The 15346-nt window shown below is 40.4% G+C and overlaps 1 protein-coding gene across 2 annotated transcripts in view; it reads right to left on the minus strand.

The window, feature by feature from the left end:
- Positions 1 to 15346, minus strand: part of LOC311212754 (neuroserpin) — a 47347-nt gene that overhangs the window by 19064 nt on the left and 12937 nt on the right. For both annotated transcript variants that reach the window (XM_084292358.1, XM_084292357.1), the window contains exons 2-3: positions 3752 to 4019; positions 1730 to 1960 (exon numbers count right to left, since the gene is read on the minus strand). In XM_084292358.1, the coding sequence (XP_084148484.1) occupies positions 1730 to 1960; positions 3752 to 4001 (481 nt within the window). In that variant the 5' untranslated portion in view covers positions 4002 to 4019. The remainder of the gene's footprint in view (positions 1 to 1729; positions 1961 to 3751; positions 4020 to 15346) is intronic.

The raw sequence follows: 15346 nt of genomic DNA on the forward strand, positions 1-15346 counted from the left end.
TGATTATTACTTCTTAACCCATGGTTTAAAACAAATTGCATTCTGCTTTCTGGAGCATATGACACCTATCAACTGGAGTGAAATTTGTGTACCACAGGGCAGTATTCGTTTTGGTTCGGTGTTAATACTGCATTTTACCTAGAACATTCTTAAAAATGAGATATGACCCATACTTTATGGTTGGAAAAAAGGAAAAAATAAGGAAAATACATCACGTTTTTCCTGTTTTATTTGGTACATCATTTCCTCTTGTGCTTTTCAGCCACATCTTGTTAGTACACAAACATATGTTAATTTTTCAGGCCAGAGAAACCTTCATTTATGTTTTCTGCTCTGAGCCTCCCATCATGCTAAACATGCTGGAACTGGAAACCTGACTGTCTTATACTCCTTACCTAATGAGAAAATGAGCCTTCTGTCAGAGCTGGCAGACAGGAGAGAAATAAAATGTAGTGCTCAGAGATTAGGCTGAGGGACTGTTACTATCGCAACCTAATGCTGAGAAACCTATAGCTGCCTTTGTTAGCTCGACAGTTCCTTGCAGGATGATGGTTATGAGCTTGGTCAGCAGATGTGGCAGCTATTAAGCATGAGATCTGGGTGCTCTTATAAAAAGAGTCTTACTTTTCCCTCAGACACCGTGCTTCTCTGAAAACACTGTGCAAGCTGCTGTGTTACTTATATTCCCTCTATTTCTGCAGCTTAAGATAAAGGGCAGAATTTATTATAAATATAATAGGCTCTGTTTTCCCTTGGAAAAACTAGATCATTTCAAAAATGGTTTAGAAGCATTATACGAGGTGTTTTCCCACTTTGGTACTGTAAATTTCCATACAGCATTATGGATTCTTAAATGCTCCTACAATACGACGGCGTGTTAGTTCCTAAAGGAGGCTCCAGTACCTTCAGTTTCACAATGGTACAACTGATATTAGAACTGGATTTCTGTTGAATTGCTCAAAATATCATCCATCCCTCAGAGGGCACCAGATGAACTGCAAAGAGATTATGCTTTGATCCCTAGAAGGGGGCACTAAATTCACCCTCGTGCCTTGACTGCACATGCATTCAGAAAGTGTCACATCTCTGGGATGCCACATGTGAACAAGCACCACGCCAAACAGATCTAATAGGTACATTTACATCCGTAATTTTATGCTTTCTCCTTTCCCCTGCTACACGTTTTTGTTGTAAAACTCTGGTGACAATATTCTTACAATCAAATACCCTTTCAACATGCGATCTAGTTCCCTCACATGGAAAAGATTAAATTACAGGGTCTGATTTTGCACTTATTACAATTATCTTTAGCATTCATTAGTATTCAATTTCTCTGTACCTTGTACCTATGAGTTTCTCAGCATGTGTGATCCTCCCACACATCCAAAGCATAGGTCAATTACCCCTCTGTAGAGGTGTTTTAAGCATTTAGCGATACCACCTATCTACTTTTTATAGCTTAATACCAAAATCAGTATTAAAATGACTACCATTGAAACATTCTCCTTCAGTAAATATTACAGATGATCCCTGCACAGGAAAAATATAAACGCATGGAGAGCTAATACCAGTATGTGTTTGTTTTTTTTTTTTTTTTTAAATGGGAGGATATATCTTGACTTTTATCTGTTTTGTTTAAGACTAAAGTAACAATTCAACAATGTTGTGTAACTCTGGAAACACAACAAATGCTTACTGCAGGAAGTATATAAAAATCACGTGGACTTACTATTTGTGTGATTCTCCACCCACTTATTGATGTGGGTAGCTACAGCTGCACTCTGGCTGAAATCTATATTCTCTACTTCAGCTTTAAAGTATTTTTTCACCAACTGCAAAAATTTGTCACTGACGTGAAATCCATTCTGCACATAAAGAGAGTTAGCAATATTCAGAACATAATGACTTTCTTCACTAGTTGCCATATCAGAAAGGTCCTTCAAAAAGGTAAACTCATCACCTGAGGAAAGAAAAACAAGTTCGGTGAGAAGGTTTTAGAAAAAGTCATTCCACGTTTTTCTGCTGCAAATTCAAAGTCATTTTATGAAAAGATTCCTTTTTTAAAAATTGTTTCTAAATCCAGTAGTGATCAGCACATGTAGCCTCATTGACTGAAACCTGAACACGCCTTCAGATCTGAAAAAACAATCTGCAAGGCAGAACACGTTTAGAGCTTATTCTTTCTACTTCCTATAATTAGCAATATTAACAATCCATTTGAACTCCATTACAGACAAAGCTACCAAAAGCAATCCTTTCAACACCAGGAGTAACTTAAAATTATTTTTATGAGTCATACTTCTGTGCTTTACCACCACAAAGCCAACAGAATTTTCATTATTTCCTAAAAACTGTTTAGGAGCTTGGTAAGGAAAATTAAGTTCTGATGCTAAGGGACCCCCACAAGGTTCCTTCAACAAAGATTGGGTTTAGAATTTCCCAGGGTACTACATGGATTTAAAAAAAACATAGGATGTTTACCTGTTCCTGCAGCCAAAAGCCAATGGGACTCAAAAAATGTGGTCTGCTTCAAAACATAAGGCTTTTACTGTTGCGTTGCCTACTTGAAGCTGAAAACTCTAGCTTAAAATTTGAATTCAATTATATGTTCCAATCTCAAATTGTTGGAGTACTTTCCCTGAATAGCACTGATGCAAGAATGGTGAACGATCTGGCTCAAATCTGTTGCATAACTCCCTCAGTTACAGCTAGGGGATAGTTTAATCAACATTTAGAGAAACTGCAGAACTGAATATTCACCGTTACTTCCACAGAAAGACATAATCTGCAGAGAGGTATGGTGCAAGAAAACTTGCCAAATAATTCATTTCTAAACTGTATTCAGAATTCCTTCACCAATATCCATTTGCTAAGGACTTAAAGTCCAACAAGTTCAAGGAACGAGACATTTAATTCCAGTTTTAAACCAGACATTCCAACATCAAAATTCATAGAAACCACTTCTCAGAACAATTTTTTCCTCCTTTGCTGATCTTCTCCATTTGCAGTCATAATAGAGTGGTTTGCATTGAACATGCTTGCATTTCACAGCACTACATCCAGATGCATGACTGCTTATCCCATAGTACAAACAGGATGGCACAGAAGTATTGTTCTCTGCTAAAAGTGCATCTTGTGTATCAGCAAGGCTGAGGGGAACATGTTTGGTTGCTGAAACAACCAAAATGCTTCTATTTCCTAATTTAGCCTGCAAGCCTGTATGATGTATTATGCAGTGCAAACTGAGCATTTAAGACCTAGAATTTACGGTAAAATCTATGTGTTCTACCTATAGGAACCAAGCCAGTTTTGTCAGAGTAAGACATAATGGCATCAGTTAAACTACCAACATTTTCATACTTTCTTCTAAACAACATGGCTTAAAACAACTGCTTTCCTTTTCAGGTTTCATTATAAGCCCTAAAGAAAAGATACTTCCAAAAAGTCTTTTCACAACTGTAGAGACAAAAGCATCTTTATTTTGAAGAAAGGAACAAAGGTAATAGCTAAAACTGCAGTCACCTAAAATTCAGGTGCCCAAGTCACGATTGCAAATTGGCATCTTTCGACTTGGAATCCACTCAAGCACACCTCAGCAGACTCAGGCCAAACTAGATGTCAAGAAGGCTACTTATTAAGAATCTATGAACATCATCGGGTCATTTTCATGGTGGTTCAAGCATTTTCAAGCATTGCTATCTGTTTCTTTAAGACAAAAAGTCCCTTGGAAAACATGATTAAAAGGCCTTACCATTTTTTAAGCTGTCAAAACCCAATGAATGACGAATTTCTTTCAAAGTGGTTCCATGGGCTCCAAGCTCTACCATTCCCATGGCTATTGCAATGCTCAGAGGAGAGAAAAGAATATTCTCATCTTCTCTTGCAGCTCGCAGCTGATTGTAAACATTCACAGAAAGCTCAGCAATAGTTTCATCAGGAAAATTTGTCTTGAAGGCTTTACTTTGCAAAACAAGCAAAGACAACAGTCCAAGGAAATACATGTTGTAAGATTTTAAGATCTGCAAGATGAAATATAGAGGAAATAAGTTAATCTTATAAATAACAATACATAACACTCAGAAAATATAACAGTATTTCAGTTTTAATGGTGTCTGGAAAAAATCTATTGATGTTAGTTAAATGTAGACAGTAGTTATTTGGAGGAGATACTGATAGATATACCCTTTGAACTGAAGGAATCATTTATTTTTCCCCCAAATAGCCTATTTCATTATGTGACCCCATGCAACTTCTACAGAAAAAGACATCAAAGCACAGCAACGCCTTTCCTACTTTTCCCTTTACAGCAGGGTATTGTTAAGCAATCCTGATTTTGCATCAGTGTATATTTCTGCACTTTATCCACCAAGGAGTCTTAGAAACACAATTCTTTCATTTGACCTTCTGGTAAGATGCAACTTATTCATCTAAGCCGCTCTAAGCCTGGAACTGGTAGAACTGCTTCAAGCACTGCAGGAGAGCTCGCTGACACTGGTGACAAAGGCAGCGTACCCTGATGTTGCTTGGTTGCAAAACCCACGGCAAGCAGCCAAAAAGCCTGTTGGTAAATAATAAGAGTTGGCTAGGTAAGCTAGCTAAGAGAGAAACCCTGCTCAGAGATCTGTAGAGGAGAGCTAAAGTTACTGTGTGTAACAAGAAAGTGAATGGGAAAACAGGTTGGTACTAACGCATTTGACTGATCTACCCCCCACCCAGGCTTTCCTAAAAAGCTTCAGTAAACACCAGCTCTTGTTACAGCCCAGTTTGGCTTGTCACACAGCGAGTGACACCGCCAAAACTCCACCTTATGGGAGACTGCACATCTTCCTTTTTCCCTTTCAGCTTCCCACTGCTGTGGCACTGAACCCACCGCTGCCTGAGGCAGCCACACCAGCTGACATCACCTGCATTTCAGCTACAAACCTTGGACACTTAGGGCATCTCTACCACAACGGAGTAGACAGCTCTGGTCCAGAAGTATTTACATGTTGTCCTGTAAATATGGGACAAATTCAAGTGGATGTTGCTTTTCTGCAAAGTGAAGACCACACACAGCCAGCCCCAGGGCCTCTGCCTCGTGCTTCCCAGCTCTCCTGGCACCACAGTTACCAGAGTTTCTGTGCACCTCACACAGAGACCCTTGGTAAGCCTTGTACAACATTTATATAGCTCATCTCGTCTTCAGAGGACTGTGCAGCATTAGATAATTAACTTCCATAACACCAAACGATACATAATTTAAGCACTATTCTTCACATTTTATAGCTGAGAAAATACAAGAAGCAACAGGGTGCACGTACGCGCCTTGGCAGCAACCCATGCGGCCGCTGTTTAAGATTCTTCCTGTCCCTTGCCATGGCTCAGCCTTTTGTTTATTTTTTTTTTCAGTGAGAAAATGAAACAGATGAACTAGTGCAGCAGACGTGCTGCAGGGGAAAAGGGCAGCATCTCAGTGAGACACAAGCCAGAGGCCTGTTCCTCCCTCTCCCCACCTCCCTTCTGATGACTGCGTACATATTTCTATGAAACACGCTCCATTTCTCAATTCCTAATGAGCCTGCCCCTCTGCTGGCTTCACTTCATCTCTGGGCTATCGGATGGATCTTTCTGAGTCTTCACAAGATATCAAAAACCTCCACAAAGGCTCGTAATCTCCTCAGGAACAGCATCGAACAAGTCACAGGCCCACAGCTCCCGCTCCATACTGTGCTTGGTGACTGTATTTCAGCACACTACAAAACTAACATTCTCCTGCCTCCCAATGGAAAGGTTTCAGTCTGAGGCACAACCACCATTTACCTCAAGTACTTTGAAAAACTGTGGTCCAAAATAGTCTGAATATCAACTTCCTTAATAGTTTTTTAATAACACTTTAATATAAGTGTTTTTTTAAGCTATCTATTTATTAGTTACTGACAAAGATATTAATATTTTTTAAAGTAGACAACTTGATTTGTGGTTTTTTTTTTTTCTTTTTTTGCAGGGGGTATTTGTCTCATCCTAAAAGCCCTGCCAGGTGTGACACGCACGTGAATTTGTGTGCCAAAAAAAAAAAAACATTCCAAAAACAGTGAAGCAGCAGCTTCTCTTTTATGTTGAGGATGAACACAGAGCATCCTTGTGGCTTTTAAATTAGCCTGTAAAATCGGGGAATCTCACATTCTAATTTAACCTGTGTTGCTCAATGATGTTGCAATTACACAGACACCTACGGGTTCCCCCTCCCACCCTATATGAAGGCCATAGCACTGAACTGCCCAAGCTGACAAGGTTACAAAAGACCTAGGATCATTTTCAGTTTTAAAAATGTAGGTTTCCCCAGCCTTTTAGTTGCAGAGGCTGCTATCCAGCACTCCACCACTGCTCCTTGCCACACATGCTATTGCTAGGCAGGCTTAGATGACTGCAGCAGGCAGGCACAGCCAGAGGATGTGCTCAGGTCCTTTGGTGGCAGCGCTCTCAGGCTATTTGTGAGGCAAGGGCTTTCTCAGTGCACAAGTACAAAATGAGGGAAGGTGTTGAGGGAAGGTGTTTTAAAGCAAACTAAAGATCTTAAAGATCTGTGAGGGATGTCAGTGGGGAAAAGGCTGTAGAATAACCCTTGTGCTAGCCAAAGTGAAAATGATTATCTGTAAATTTTCTGTAAGTTTTGTTTTCAGTCTAATCCAAGACATTCAGGGTAAATTCTTTAGTTCAGCTGTTGTGCTGGTACACATGCACACTGTTTTCCTGACAACTGGGAATCTCTCTTAATTATTATTCTAGTCATAAGTTACTGCTTCTCTGCTTCCACCTTACTTTAGGCTACATTACACTTGGTTTTATGCTTTTGCATGCCTCTTTATGCAGGTCTTGATCCAACAAACAGCTGAGCACTTACAGTGCAGCATGTTCTTAGCATCTTTCTTCAGTAGGATGAGGGCACTCTTGTTCCCACAGCAGTATGGAATTACAGAGCATTTTAAAAATGCCTGTACCCTGCTCACAAGCATACTTTAAGCAAAGGAAACGAAGCTGAACATTGTGCAACGTATGGCTGGGAAGTTAAACAGTTCTTGAGTATCAGACTTCCCAGGCAGCCTTTTCAGACTGTTTATCAGCAGTGCAGTCTGTCATAGTCTGTCTGTAACAATGAAATCAGTTAAATACTGCATCAGCTGAAGAGACGAAGTCTACACTGAACAGTTTAAAAAATTCGAAGCCAGCTGGTTAAAAAGTTACTGCATACATTTCGCATTTATTAGCTACCTATATGATTAAAGTTGTTAGAGTTGCTTTCATCCCTTCAACACACAAATATTAAGACCAAAGATGCAAGTTTCTCATCTGAGGTCCAGTGACAGATGCTAAAATAAAGCAGAACTTAAATCAACTGGTACATGAATACCACTCTCTCCTACTACCAGGTGATCAAAGAACCAGCCCACACCCTTCTTGCAGTAGCCTCTTCTTGAAACAATTGTGTATCAAATCATCTGTTCCTACAGGTTTGTCAGAGCATTAGTTTTGTTCTTGGTTGTAACAGTTCCCAGTAAAAAGGCAGTAACAAGACATTAAACGATGCAGTATTGCCTCAAAAAACTGAGAAATGCCTGCAGCTCCATACAAAACATTATTGCACAGTTGTAGAGATGTTATTTGATGACTTGTACCTCCTGGTGTTTGCTCTGAGTACAGAGACATGTCTGTTTCACCTAGGGGCTTCTTTAGGTTTTGCTCTTTGGAGGTTTTAAGAGTTCTTTGGACCCATCTCAATGAAAGACACTCCTCTTTCTGATTTTTGTTTATTAATTCTCACACTACCTAAAATAATCAGAAAGAGCTTCCAGCCACATGTTTGCACTGAAGGCTAGTTTCATTCCCCAAAAGCTTGTGTAAAGGTTTCATCGCTCCTGGAATTCAGCTTGCCACATTCCCACAACAGATCACTGCCAGCTCAGTGGAAGGGCAGCACTTCTGTTCTTTGTCCGTTAGCCAGCACAGATGTACTCCTGTACATGGGCAGAAGGGAAACCAATTTTATAACATTTGAAGAAAAACATGCATAGGCTAGAATACAGTGCTGATTAACTATAGCTCTCGCCTTCCTCCAAGCATAAGGCTGGAATGACTAAGAGGAAGTAGAACAACATCGCCCCCTCACACCCACAAGCTGTGAACTATTCAGATCATTACATATGCTTTCAGAAAAATGCAAAAAGGGGCAAGCATCCTCTGTAAGCCAGGATATTTTGAGACATCATACCGACAAACTCAAACCGAGTTCACAGAAATGAAGCACCGTGAATTTTGAAATGGCAAGAAGAATTGAACTCACAGTAGGAAGGTGCCAAAAATTCAATTAAGGGTCGAATTCTAGTACCTTGTGCATGCCAGACAGGTTGGAAAAAAAAGTTCTCATTTGCTTGTCTTTTACACCTTCAGACTGTGGGTTTTATAAAGAAAATCCTTTACCACTTTAGAAGCCTAGAGACTTTACAAAATAGAACTGTGATATATTGCCTCAGTTCCTCAGCACAGACTAAACTAAGATTAGTTGCCTTAAAGATTACTCTTGGCTACATGTAAGCTAAACACCAAAAGTGTGGGAAGCAGAAATGGGAAAAACTGCTGATTCCTTCTGAGCAGTGCGTAAAAGAAAAGCAAGTATGGTGACAGGACTGGCTGCATTCTTTCCTGTAAAGAAGGGCATCTGTAGGAACAGACATGTCTGGCAGAAGGGTTTTGTAAAGCATGGATGCATTTACTTCAGGAGCAAGCCCTGCTTGTTGGAGGGCAGAAAACACCAGAGTTACATCCTGGTTGGAGCTGGGTGCCTTCTTCTGCCCCTCAAGGCCAACAGAATTGTATCACAGCTGTGACAAATTATGGAAGGAGACATGCTGAGTGAATTCAGCCTACTGCTTTGCCAGTTAGCGAACAGGACAATCAGAGAAACCCTTCTTTATTCTTGCTGATCTCTTGCTAGCAATCATAACAAACTGTACCATGGAGAGAGGGCTGCATAACTACAATTGTCATTTAGGAACTCGCCACAACTCTCCCTCCAAAGACACCAGAGGACACCAGTGGATCAGAGGAGATGCCTGGAGCAGCTCACATTTGGAAGGGCCACACACAGCTACCCTGAAGGATAAGCAGGAGGCACACAGCAGCACAGAGCCACTCAGGAGCTTGGGCATGTCACTGTAATCAAGCATCTAAATACAAAGTGTACATCCTACCAACTGCTTTACAGTCTGTGTGCACAATCCACTTGGGCATACTTGTACATGGAACCAGGCGGGAGCCTTCTTGAAGAAGATAAAAGTAGTATTGATTTTCAGAACACAAGACATGAAATTCACGAGGTGTTATTGCTTACAGCCAGGCAGGATGATGTACCCGAGGAAACAGGGAGTAACTAGATGTCCATAAGAGATTAAGATACAGCTATCATGTGCAGTGCAAGCAGTACATGATCATGTTTACACAGTACCTGCCAAACTACTTGCTACGACAGGGATTACCTTTAGCCAACAAGTCAACTTCACATCAGGGCACACATTTTTATATTCCTGTCTCACAAAACATGTTTACCTCAAACATTTATCCTTCGCTCATGTGAGCATATGACCTTGTCAAATGGAGATTCTACAGACAGATGTAGAATCATTAAGCTCATTTGATTCCGTTTGTTTCAGAGATGTGCAATTACATTCATATTTCAATCTGCACAGACATTAGTAATAAAGTTATGGGATTTTATCACCATCTGTCAATTATGGAATCGCTGCCTTCTGGAACAGGAAACCTGGAGGTCAATTTCATTAGAAAGCAGCACAATAACAAAGTATCAAATACTGTGGTATTTAAACCACTAGCATACAGGAGCTAAAACTAGGAAATGTTTGGACCATACTGAAATCTTGCTTTCCAACCCACAGCTAGGCAAGCCCTTCAGGACTTGGTTTTAAGGCCCCATGATATCAGCAGCTTCTAGGAAATCTGAAAAGAAAACATACTGAAAACTTTCATATTGACAATTTCTACCATTAAATCCCAAATGTTTTTAAACTTTCATGGAGCTTGGCACTGAGTCACTAACCTGCTGAGGCAATTATGCGAGCCAAAGTTGTCTTAATTGAGCTTCCTCAGGCATAATCCCTCAGCTCCAATTAAAAAATAGCAGAAGATGCTGAGAAGCTATGTCCAAAATACTTAAATTTGAATAGCCTAAAGCAAACATCTAAATCCAAGTCTAGACAATTAGGGTGGTCTTTTTTTCTTCCAAGGAACTGCTGCTATGAGGCCTGCAATTTTAAGGACCTATATACGATCTCTATATTTGTTTTTCCTGTCTAGGAGAAAAACATTCAAGTTCTTTGGCAGAGCATTTTTCTGTGACAGCTTCAACGTGTCCCACAAGGAATAAACTATAAATAAGAAAAAATACAAAAAAAATCTCAAGTAGGAGAGCTGATGTGCTACTACAGAAGTGGGGGATCCCAAAGGTTCAGAAGGGGGGGGTGTCTGCAAGCAGCCCTTTTGAGAAAGTCAAAGCCAGAGTGTGGAGAGCTTCAAAGCTGGAGACAAATACTGCATCGATCTGCTTTTGACAGTCCAAAAGGGTCTACCTGTCAAGTCCCACAGAAACAGCTTAATCAGGCATAGATTTTTAATAGATGTTCTATTTATGTTCAGGGGGGCTGTCAGTCCTGTACACCACTGAATGAGACCACTCCCACACGTTAGTCTTGATGTAGTGAGTTTAAGGTTTTGGGCATTTCCAGCATTCGTAAGTGATATGGATGGGTTTCTCATATGAACAGGAGTTAAGACAAACAGAAAGGTCTGTGTAAGTGCCAGGCTGCTTTACCTTGGATCCTGAGAAGCCAGCAGCTGGAGCCTCCCCTTAGGACTCATTTTGCTATGATCAGTGCCTGACCTGGGAGGGGAAGCTGGGTCTTAAACCCAGGAACTGATTTTGACAAGCTCTACTGGAGTTTTTTTTTTTGACAAGACCAATGTACTACTCCACTCATAACGCAACCATCTAGGAAGGATCCCAAATGAAACAGTAACGTTGTTTTTCCTCCCTCAGATTTCCACTGGGTGGTTTAGGAAAGGAAGGAAGAGGAAGGGTATGGTCTGATTCTGTAGTAGTCATTTTCTGTCGGCAGTAGAGATGGCACACTGAGTTATTTTAGATACAAAAACAGCTTCTTGCCTGCTCTTGCATGTACTGCAAATTCCCTTACTTACAATAAGTCACATTTCTGTTATTTTACTGTGAAATTCAGTTGATCAGCAAGCTCCCAGAAGCAAGCTCCCAACTATAATTTAATTAAAAGGGCAGTAGCTAAGTTTCACCATATGCAACTGCCAGATGCAATCACTGCAGTTCAAGTCTAAAGGCAATGTTACTGCATGTACTGGAGCGTGGTTTTATAAGTGATGAAAGCTGTCACTTATGTCACAGACACTGCTGTAATGCATTATGATATTACAGTTTCAGCAGAACCAAAAAATATTAATAATACATTTTGTGAAAGCATCTACAGGCTGCAAGTTTGAAAACACATATGGAGTTGCAAGAAAGTGCATGGCACTTGGAACATTGTATGCAGAATGGGAGTTGAGATACTGCATTAAACTGCACACTGCATCTGGCATTACACAAGCTCTCAGAGCCAGTATCAGACCTTCAGGAGTTGGAGGACAGAAGGACACAGCTAATTAAGGATAAACAGAGCAGGGGCCCTTCAATATCCATAAAGTCATTGGAACGGTGAGTATCGCACCAAAAGTACCTTAAAATTGTTTCTCTTTGTAGGAAACTTTCTGAATCCATTTCAGAAGCTTACCAACCGAGGAAAAGTTCATGAATTTCTTAAATGCATTTTAATAAAGAGCTATTGCCTTTAAATCACCTCAAAATAGCTAAATAGACAAGGCATATACTCATTGTGAGACTATTTCAGAAGTTCAATGTATTGAAGCATTAACTTCTGCTTGATTCGGCTTCCTTCAACTGGAATTCAGACAAAAAAGATCAGGTTATGGATACAACTAAATCAAGAAAATGAAGAAAGTTAATTAAAATGTATCAGGATTTCAGAAGGAGTAGTCTATCACTTCATGAACTGAATGCAAGTCAGACACACAAAACAGCTTTCTAATCTACAAAACAATATTGGCTTCAGACTTGCAATCAACATTGAGCTCCATTTACATTTAGGTAATGTCACTATTGCAAAGAGAGTTATTATTCACTTGTTACACCACTTAGATCAGAATTAAATTTCTCATGGCACACAAATAAGACACACAGATTGCTTTAGAAAAATATAACAGCTAACCCTAGCCTTAAAGTAGATGCTAACACCCAATTAATTAAGTGGCAAATCATCTTTGTAATGATAATTTCCAGTGCACAGGTATCGCTTCACCTCGTGGTCCATTCCCAGGCACAAGACAAGACAACAGCAGCCACAGCCATGGGTGAGCTTTCAGCCAGCTGCAATTCCTCCTGGAAGCAGCTGCACACACCAGACAGGCCATCAGGACAGCCCTGGCCCTGACAGCCAGCAGCAGCAGGGCATTAAATGCCAGCCCACAACAGCTCAGGAGCATGCCACCAAGGCCAGGCCAGCAGCAGCCTGCTGGTAGAGGCTGCACAGGACCTCCAAAGGACTGCTTGGAAACCAGCTGAAAGAGCTGTTCTGGCAAGCATGCCAGGCCTGACCACAGAGCCACCATTGATACAAAACCGAAGTGAACACAGTTGTAAAGCTGGTCTCACAACAAAACTGAGACAAAGACAAGAAAAAATGTATTAGTGTTTACTTCTGAACCAGCAGAATTGAATCAATGAACAACATTTAACACTAATGCTATTCAAGATTCCCCACTTGGAGTATTTAACATCAGAACATCTGTTACAAAATAAAGACTTCTAAAATCAGAATCATCTCGATGCAAACTTCAGGCAGCAAGATGTTCCACCCCAGACTTTGTACAACAGGAAACTCCAAACTAGGCTTTTTGATGTGAAGGGTGCTGATCACTGAACTTCCCAAAGGAAAGAGAAACATAGAAGACCTGCAGAAAACAAACAAACCTTTCCTCCTACCCTAAGGCCAATACCATTTTGTATCTCTCAAGCTTCAGCATCATTGCTGTGCTAGTTGTTTCCATGTATTTTCAAAAGTTTCACTTTCCTGTTTTATCTCCGTGATTTCTTCAGCTTCAAACCTCCAAGTTTATCCCCTTCTTTTTGAGGGATAAATACATCAAGGTATTGATCTGCAAACATGGAAAGAAGGAAAGCATCTGGAGCTTTGAAGCTCTCTGGATCATGGTTATAGAAACCAATACAGACAACTGTTCAACTTCCAGTACCTGGGCAAGAAGAAAGAACTGTCCGCTATTTCATGTAATCTGAACTATGACTAAAAGTCCTCACGTTTTCTTCCACATCATTCAGTTGCTTCCTGCCTCTCACCTCTCCGCATCCACGAGGTTGCCACCTTAGAAAAATGAAACAGTAACCTCGTACTATTCAAACTGGGTGAAGAGACAAGGTATGAAATCAAGAAACAAATTCAGCAATGCGTTATTGGAATTGTTCAGAGGGTATTTGGAACAGCAGCACTTCCAAAGGATAAACGGCAAAGTGGGAAGTGGAATGAAAGCCATGGAGGAAAAAATCCCTGCTTTCTGTGGAACTTTTCTATAGAGGAAAAATACCTGTGTAGGCATCTTGTCCCCAATAGATGATGTGCATCAAAGAAATACAAATTCTTCAGTTATAGGAAAAAATAAGTCTCATTTTACTTAAAGATACAAAGAAACTACTCACTGTTTTTGTTCTAACAGTTTTGTTTATCCTGGCCTTTGAGACCTACAGCTGTCAATAAATCCCTTCTGGCTCACCATGGGCAAAACAGCTCAGTTTAGAGTCCAGTATTCAAGCTGTGTCTGGAAGGTGGAATTTGGCCTTGAAGATCACTGTGCAAGCCTCATTGGCTTGTGTTTATGAGAACTGATGCTGCTCCAAGTATCCTCTCCATGATAAGCCACTTAAAAGACCACATGCAGGGAGCTGAATTTGTTTTAATCTTGCTTACTCTCCCACACAGAAGCCTGTATCATGTTAGATCTGAAAGTAAATGCTGAAGTAACTCGTATGACCAAAAGCAAATGTGGAACACTTGTGTTGTTCACTGGCTCACACCTATACAGTCTCCCTGGGGCAATATGAACATACATGGGGCAGGTTTCACCCGGATCTATGTATTTAAGATCATAAAAGTTTATAACTGGAGAGCTCCAATCCATTACAAAAAGCAACCGACACATTTCCAACACCTACATTCAGTGAAGAGTCAGGGTTGAACCTCAGTCCCCCTCACCAAAAATATGACTACTTGTTTTCCAGTAAGTCGTAGGTGTTTCCTCTAAGCTTTCCTATGGCAAGTTAATATTAATTCTGCCCTTTGATAGAATATAATGCTAGTCCCGTATTTTGTATTACAGACTATGATTCATGCGCGTCTGGTATTTTACATTGGTGGGTAAGACACACACCCTTCCAAAAAATTAGGTTAATCATCTTAATTAGCTTGGCTTTGAAAAATAAACAGGCTAACCCAAATTCTTGTGACTGTATATACGATTCCAATTTTCAAGCGCACCACAGGTTATTTGGTCAAGACTAAATGAAGACATTAAATAGGTGAGGTGGACAGCTGTACCTCAGAGCAAAGGATTTTGACCCCACTCTGTGCCACCCAGGTCCATTAGCACACAAGAGATATTTTAATTTTCAAATCAATACATCTCAGCAGCAGACTCATTAGCCAACAATCAGCAAGAACACATTGCCTCATACAGACCTCCTGCAGTTAGTGCAGCTGTTGCAAAGCACTGCCCAGAGCACGCAGACTTTTTAGTTACTCACTGCAGAACAGTTATTCTGGTGGTTGCAAGTATACCCCAAAGTGTAAATGGGCAAAAGTTCACCTATGATCATACAAAAAAGCTGTTAACCCTTGAAGAAACACATCAACTGCACACCTTGTAGGTTCTACACTCCAGCCATCTCCATCATATGAAGTTCATCACCTTGATGCACTACATGTTTTAAATTATGGCTATTGGAGGGAGAAAAATCAGGCATGGTAGTGGAATTAAAAGCAGAAGTATTACTTACAATATGAAGTTATCCACCTGATGTTAATTTCAAGCTTATTTCTCCTTTGTTCAGTAAGGAAACGGGACTATAAAAGCTCCAAATGAAGAACCACACTCAAAGACTTGCTTTAAGCAGTAAGCTGCCTGCATACAGGTGGAAGCAATTTAT

The sequence above is a fragment of the Netta rufina genome (genome assembly GCF_964035555.1).
Source record: "Netta rufina genome assembly, chromosome: 9".
NCBI lineage: Eukaryota > Metazoa > Chordata > Aves > Anseriformes > Anatidae > Netta > Netta rufina.